The sequence below is a fragment of the Ambystoma mexicanum genome, chromosome 1p, assembly GCF_040938575.1.
Source record: "Ambystoma mexicanum isolate Mex_15411 chromosome 1p, UKY_AmexF1_1, whole genome shotgun sequence".
NCBI lineage: Eukaryota > Metazoa > Chordata > Amphibia > Caudata > Ambystomatidae > Ambystoma > Ambystoma mexicanum.
The window spans coordinates 822,794,506-822,802,281 of NC_090921.1; the positions used below are offsets into that span (position 1 = coordinate 822,794,506).

At 43.3% G+C, this 7,776-nt stretch overlaps 1 protein-coding gene across 1 annotated transcript; it reads left to right on the forward strand.

The window, feature by feature from the left end:
* The first annotated feature begins 259 nt into the window (after nt 1-259).
* On the forward strand, nt 260-7,544 carry TXNIP (thioredoxin interacting protein). The gene is made up of 8 exons (XM_069652509.1): nt 260-900; nt 2,518-2,590; nt 2,709-2,856; nt 3,515-3,617; nt 3,727-3,983; nt 4,384-4,552; nt 5,058-5,212; nt 5,827-7,544. The coding sequence occupies exons 1-8, from the start codon at nt 651-653 to the stop codon at nt 5,872-5,874; spliced, it is 1,203 nt and encodes a 400-aa protein (XP_069508610.1). The 5' UTR covers nt 260-650; the 3' UTR covers nt 5,875-7,544.
* Nucleotides 7,545-7,776: the final 232 nt, after the last annotated feature.

Genomic DNA, 7,776 nt, shown 5'->3' on the forward strand with positions numbered 1-7,776 from the left:
TTTTCAAAACAAAAGGAATCTTTTTCCTTTTTGGGTCGTGTATCTCAAATGACCAACCACTAATAGTCAAATTAAGTAGTCGTGATTAAAGGACTTTGTTCGATTAGTTTGCTTTGTAATAGAAACACTCCGTTTAAACATGTCCGCCATATATTTTTCGTAACAATTGGAACAGTTCGGCCAACCCCCTGTGTCCTTCTTTCCTTTCCACTTCTGGAGGGGAAACCCGGCTCTTTTCTTGTTGTGCGTGTCAGACCGCAGCACTTGCTGTCCACGCGCCGCTGGTGGCCTCCCATTGGCTGCGCAGTCCCGACACGCCGTCTGGCGGCCAATGGGGTGTGTGTGCACGCGGTGGCCACGGCCGATCACTCGTGAAGCACATGGCAGTGAACTGATAGAACAACAAGCCTGCCTCGCGACGGGTATAAAAGCAGGCTGCTTCCGCTTGCTGTTTACAACCGCACTGGTCGTATGCAACTTGAACGCTGCCAGCCACTAAGGGACAATAGCAACGGACTTTCAAGCCCATTCTTACTATCCTGCATAGTAGATTAACCAAATTTAATTTATTTATTTTCACCTTAATTTCATCCGTTATTATTTTTTGTGCAAACTAAGTGCCTTTCTCGGACTCTTCCCCCATCTCCGCCATGGTGGTCTTTAAGAGAAGCCCAACAATGGAGGTGTCTTTTGCCGAGCAGGGCAAAGTGTACTGCCCGGGTGAGAAGGTGGTCGGCCGCGTCCTGGTACAGGTGGCAGAGGTGACCAGGGTGCGAGCTGTCCGCTTGCTGGCCACAGGCGTGGCCAAGGTGCTCTGGTCCAAGGGCTCTCACCAGTGCAAGCAGGAGATGGAGTACATGCGGATTCAAGACACCCTGCGAATGGACGACGAAGCTTGCGGTAAGGAGTGGGGCCATGTGGTGGTCTGATAGTGTGTGTCAATTAATATATGTTAGAACACAAGTAAACGTCCACTGATGGCTATCGCTCCCTTCAGTTCTAGCCACTGAGCATTCCCCATCATTATTCTCATTGGCTTGCTCTTAGAATCGTTCTCAAGTTTCCATCCCTTTATATGCAAAGTGCCATCATTTGACACCCACTTTATTCACATACAATAGCGGGAGGCGCTAGTTAGTCCCATCTTTGAGGACCTTTTGCAATTCAGTGCAAATGGGTTATTCGAATTGTTTGATATATTTTGTTTTGTTGGTGAATTAACACAGTGGTTGGACCGTGCAATTGTCATAGGAACTGGTTGCTGTTCGATATATTGTTGTTGGTGTAATTCTGTGTATGATGATGAATGGAGAAATTGCGCCACCTGCGTTGGATTGCAAAGCATAGCTGTGCAGGGGTACTTTGGTTAATGGGTTACCACCCACATGAGTTATTGTTCCAATTTCTTCCATTGCCGTACAGTGGACCATTTGACGGATAATACGTGCGCGCACTGCAAAGCCAGGCTATTGTTACATTGTAGCGTTGTCTCTTGGTGCACGGATCCTAAAGCACATGCATTGACATTATCATGCTGTAGCAGTATGACATAAAGCATATGGAGAGTTGCAATTTATACGTAACAGTGTTGCATAATTGTTGTATAACCTTTATTCTTGTGGTTTTTATTACGATTATTCGGCAGATAACCGTGGAACAATAGGCCTTGTCCTTGCCCTTGTTGTTATTGAATAGTCTTATCTATTTGCATTATCTGCTGTTGCGCAATGTCGTGTATTAAATACTATGATAAATTACACCTCTGTAAGTGGTATAGCCCTCTAGGTCTTCATCTGGTAGCCACATGTTGTGTAGTTGTTTCAATGCCAGTTGGTCCATTAGTATATGGTTTGCGAGGTACAGTGCGTTATTGTTTCAATAGCATACCTCAGAAGGGCCGTCCTGCTGTGTAACTCAATCTCCGAGTGCATTTAGACGCCTGGTTGCAGAGGAGGGTACATCAGGTGTGGTTTGGAGGATCTCTGCAGACGAGATAATTAGAAATAGTGCAAGTGCTCATACAGTATCATTTTCAATTTAAGGGAGTATTGATCCCAACATGCTTGTGCTCCTATTTAAAAATCGGTTTAGTTAAACTGTTATTCACCTTTTAACTAAACACAGTTTCCTTAAATTAAAGAATCCAAAACATAAGAGAACTCCAATTGAATACACAAAGATTCTTCTATCATTTTCCCTCTGACTTGTTCAGTAAGACTAGAATACACCACAGAGGCCACAGCCAGGGATGACACATCCAGTCTATTGACAGTAAATCTGGGACCTACAGATCTGCCATAGTGAAGAAGGCCACAGGTGATGACTGCTGGCATGAGTAGTCCACTAGATACATTGCAGCCAACCTAATCTGAGTTCTTCAGGTCTTCCAATCGCTCCTTAGTTTGAATTACATTGTTACTTTAAAAAACGTGACACTTGTTTGTTAGCATAAAGCCAGTAACAAAAAATCATTGCAAAGCATAGTGTGTTTTACTAATAAACCTTTTTTTTCTGCAGACACGGACGGGTCTGTGATCCTGAGGCCTGGAAACCAATATGAATACAAGTTCAGCTTTGAGCTCCCTCAAGGGTAGGTATCTGCAAGATTCTCCTCCTCTGCTGATAAGTAACTGCCCGCTCCTGCTTATTCCACTAGTTCATCTTGCCCATCATCTAATGGCCTGCCCTTTTTCTGTTCCTCTCTTTAGACCCTTGGGAAGCACGTTCAAAGGAAAATATGGCTCAGTCAACTATTTGGTGAAGATCTTTCTGGAACGCTCATCTCAGCCAGTTCAGGAAGTGCAAAAAAGTTTTGAAGTCGTTGACCTGGTGGACGTTAACACACCCGATTTGATGGTAATTATTAATGCTTTGGAGTTGCCAGTTTCAATCAAGTGCTTTGGCCAATTTTCTCCCAGCCTAGTGAGGTTTAGGTTTCATTGTTTGGCAATGGTTACGGGATTTGGATTTTCAAATTGGACACCCAGTTATCTGAATTTGCTTTGCATAGGATTTAGTTATAGCCTCTACACGGGTATGATGGAGAAGGAGATACACATCTGGACTTGCTGTGCTTGGTAGCCTCCAGCTAGTGACTTCCTGGGAATGCTTCACGAGTTGTACTGGAAGGAAGCCATTAATTAGCATTAGACATAAGCCTTTGAAAGGATTAGTTAGGGAGTGGAAGAGAGCTTGTCTTTTTCTAGCAGTCGAGGCCATTATTTGCTTTTTATAGCAATAACCTTAAATGTAAGGTTTGTGGGGTTGTTGGTACCTTCCCTTTAAACACTTAGGATGCACCCTTGTAGACCGATTTAAATTATTTTAGTAATATCTTGTTCAGTGCAAGCCATTCGCATTACAATGCTATCGTCTTTGTATGTGAAAGGTCAGCACATCAATTGAAGCTAGAAACCTTGTGTCTGCATAGATGAGATGAGCGCACTGTGTAACAGAATGCGATAAACGGCTTTTGTGTTCATGATGTAACAATTATGTGCTCTTCTTCTCGCAGTGTCCAATTTCTGGTAAGAAAAACAAGAAGACGACCTGCCTTTTTATCCCTGACGGCAGTGTGTCCCTGAGTGCCAGCATCAACAGGAAAGGCTTTTGTGAAGGTAGGCTCCTGGAATTCTCATTGAGGCACATAGATAAACCTGCATTAGTGTTAAAGGGTGAGTGACGGACAATGATGTCCCTGACCAGTGTTTTGCTTTTGTTTTTTAGGAGATGAGATTTGCATCAGTGCCGACTTTGAGAACACCTGCTCTCGCATTGTGGTGCCGAAAGCGGCTATTGTGTCCAAACACACCTACCTGGCTAATGGGGAAACCAAGGTGTTCACCCAGAAACTGTGCAGCGTGAGGGGCAACCACATCATATCTGGCATGACTGACTCCTGGCGTGGCAAGAGCTTACGGGTCCCCAAAATCAAGCCATCAATCCTTGGCTGCCATATCCTGCGAGTGGAATACTCTCTACTGGTGAGTACCCTTGGTAGCAGAGTGCGTTCTTTTAAATCTGAAATGTACTGTAATTACCCACCCTTAATTAGGTTTTAAGATCTTTTCTGATTCTGCGTATTGACACCAATTGGTAATATTGGCCATGAACTAATAAGTGTGAACCGTTAACACTACATGGGAAAATTTGATGTAATTTGGGATGATGGGATTAATTATGTGTTCATCATATAAAATCTTTTAAATTGTTTTTATAAAAGGGTGCAACAGGCATAGGTTATTGTTCGAAGATATTTGTTTTGCAGAATAGTGATACTGTGTAAAGCATGTCTGTGTAAATCGTGTGTATTGTAGGACACTTAGGGTGCCTTAATGTGCTCTTTCTAATAAATAACCTCCCCTCTTCCTTTGTATCCATCAGATCTACGTCAGTGTGCCCGGATCCAAGAAGATCATCTTGGATCTGCCCCTGGTGATCGGCAGCACCTCGTCTGGGCTCAACAGCCGAACACCAAGCATGGCTAGCCAGAGCAGCCAGGCCAGTTCGGAAATGAGCTGGGTGGATTTGAACATCCCTGGCACACCAGAAGGTAGGTTCCCCTTTGTTCAGTATAAAAGGCAAAACGCCCTCACCATGTATATGTAGAACTACTCCTAAAGTAGAATTTACAGTGGAAGCATTTGTGCTTACACGTTGCTACTCACTGACTAGTGGTATACTCCCCGAAGACCTTTATTTCTGGACCTGCCTCTTGTTAATAGGGACTGGGGCTTGAAGCCTCAAATTATTACAACATAAAACGCAAATGCATGCTGAAATACGTCTAGGTTTGGCCCTTAAGAGGGGCTTCCACAGGCAGGCTTCACAATCCTCATGTTAAACTATTTAGAACTTGAACGGCTCTGTTTACACTCAAGTTTCACTAGCTCTGTCATATTACTATATTAAATGTTGTGGTGATGCAATGATGGGAAAGGTCATAGGAAAGCAGTCAACTCATAGGAAAGGAGAGGGGAGTTAACTTCGGTCGGGGTGCCCCTGCTTGTTATGAAATCGTATAGCTCACCATGGTGCCCCTTCTCTCCTCTCTGCAGCACCTCCATGCTATCTGGACATCGTGCCTGAGGACCACAGGCTGGAGAGCCCCACCACACCTCTCCTCGATGAGCTGGACAGCACCTGCTGTGAAAGCCCGATCTTCATGTATGCACCAGAGTTCAAGTTCATGCCCCCGCCAATGTACCAAGAGGTGAGCTCTGCTTCCATTTGCCACTTTTTTGTTAGTGTTTCCAGCAGCTGGTGATTATTAGACCAGTCTTCAATTAGTGATTTATTTTGATAGACCTATTTTTAACCTCTTTCTTACTGTTATGGGGCGTCCTCGTTCTGTCCCAAGCCACCCAACCCATCTCTTTTTTAAAATGCAGTCTGCAGGATCACTGCAGACATGTGTAGCCTGCAAGATGCAACTTTGAATCCCGGCACAGCCAGCTTAGCATTCGGTCCTTTAGAAGCCAATAAATCCAAAAAGCCAGTACTCTTTTAAATTGCGTAACGATAACCCCCTTTATTACAACACATAGAAGGATGATCAATTCAGTATGCAGCACTGTGTACTTTCAGTGTGTTGCGGTATTCTGTGTCCCATGCTGCTTTCGGTGCGCGTGCCGAAAGAATGAAACGTGTTCCGCCCCTGAACGCTTGCATTTCCTTATAGGCTCTCACTGGTCATTGCTGCAGATTCCCTGCTGTTATCTGACTAGATCATTATGACATACTGTGACTAACGTGTGTGCTATTTAAGGTACAAAATAGGCCCTTAATTGTCAAAATCTTAAATATTTTTAAATGTTTCACTTTCAGGTTGACCCGAATCTCGCCGTTAACTGTAACAACAACTGTGCACGTTAAGGGTCCAACAAAACGCTGCACCATTTGAAGGGTGATCTACTTTGCTGGACACAACCAACGACACTGTGACCGGTGGACACACAGTGGACATTGCCAGTGTTTGAAGCACTTAGGGGGGCTCTCCCGTTAGTTAGTGTGCCACTGTGCAAGGAGAGCTTGTACAGTCCAACTATGGCCTTTTCTGTTGTGCCAACTATGGTTTCCTTAGTAACACTGATAGTTGTAGGTAATCTGGTTGCACTGAAAGGTTTGCTAAAAAAGTAAAGGCCTTGCTGTGCGCCCCAACGCCTTTGCAACCCACCAAAGAGAACTTGTAGCCATGAATGTGCCAGGACACAGGTTCATGTGGCAGAAAAGAGACTGTAGTAGCCAGCGATCGTTCGCCATGAATTCTGGCCAACGAGCAGGTTGAGGAAAATTGCATTGGAGTGCAACATGATTTCATTTCACACCAAAAAAGAGTGTTCTCTTGTTATGACAATGCCTTGTTACAGAATGTGTTCCTAGAGATCAATGTTTTTAGTTTGTTAAGAATTATTTATACAGTGTATTTGTGTTACCGTAAGGTCTGAATTTCTATCGAATTTGAGCCTTTACCCCGCAGTGGTTGCTTTCTTGCACTGACACTGATCTGGTGATCTGAATGGTGATATTAGTACTGGACTATAGGCATTCCGAAAAGTTTGGAAGGGGTTGAAGGCCAGAGAAGCCACACAAAGCTACTTAGGGGAAGTTACATTAGAGGACAGAATTATTGTGGGACTTGGAGAATGTGCAAATATTGGGGAGCAGGAAGTGTTTGTTTGGTTCTTAGTGGGAGGGGGCCAATGGGGTAAATCACACGCCTTAAATCATGATTGCCCTAGCCCCTCAGTGTGTCAGTCCCAGAAAGCAACATCGTTTGATGGGGAAGTTTCGTATTGCTGCATGTTCTAGCTCTCTGACTGAACCTTTATCATACATATGTTTTGTATTTATTTCAAGATTTGTTGCCTTCGCTTCACTGCGGTCATTGAAACCAGTATTATCCTACTGTCTTTATAGCACTTTTTATTGTTTGTATCATTTGTCGGAATGTTCCTCCATCTCCCTCTTCGAGAATGTAAGTTAACATTTCATTGGAGAAGCAAAATCACTACTATCTCGCTATGGCAATTTATGATCTAGTCTTCCCTGTTTCTTTTTATTTTTTGTGGTAAAACTATTTTGCCCTCAGTTGCTCCGGGCAAGCTGTTTTAGAGCAAACTATGCAGGATCTGGTGTGAGAAAGGAAAGGTGCACTGGCCACTGAAAAGCCTTCACTTTTCCTGGTCCCGCTATGACTTCCAAATGCAAGCAGACCAAAGCTCTTTAATGTTCAAGCCATACTGTGCCGGTTTGCAGAGCTTGGATAGCAACTGCGAGTACTGTAATGTGGCCCTTACCACTGATTTGTTGCATGTATTCAGGAAAGCTCTGATAAAGAGAAAAATGCACTTATTTCATTTTGTATTGTACTGTTATTAAGCACTGCATGTTGTTAATGTGTCTAAATTCTGCTGCCTCTGGTAACATATTGTGTTTTTTTTATTACAATTTTGTATATTTGTTTTCAAAGCTCTTATATTTTGTACAATATCACTCCTAAGGCGTGATTTCTTTTGCTAATTAAACAAATTGAAAAAATATTACCCTAATTTGTCAGTTTTGGTGTCAAACAAAAATGCATTCAAATATTTCGCCTGGTTTTGGGGGAAAAAGATAATTTTCAATTGTATGTACTTGTTTCCTTTGGATGTTCATAGTGAGATTGTAAACGGGTGAATATGGCATTCTTCCAATAGCTTCCCGATTTGATCGGCTTGAATTCCATGACCACGAGGGACCTAGGAGGGAATTATGTGGTGCTATATGATGACTTCT

Excerpts from the sequence above, each read along its gene's own strand:
- TXNIP (XM_069652509.1), top strand. The coding sequence starts at position 651 with ATGGTGGTCTTTAAGAGAAGCCCAACAATGGAGGTGTCTTTTGCCGAG. Across the intron at positions 901-2,517 it reads AATGGACGACGAAGCTTGCG|ACACGGACGGGTCTGTGATC; the intron begins GTAAGGAGTGGG and ends TTTTTTCTGCAG. Across the intron at positions 2,591-2,708 it reads AGCTTTGAGCTCCCTCAAGG|ACCCTTGGGAAGCACGTTCA; the intron begins GTAGGTATCTGC and ends TCCTCTCTTTAG.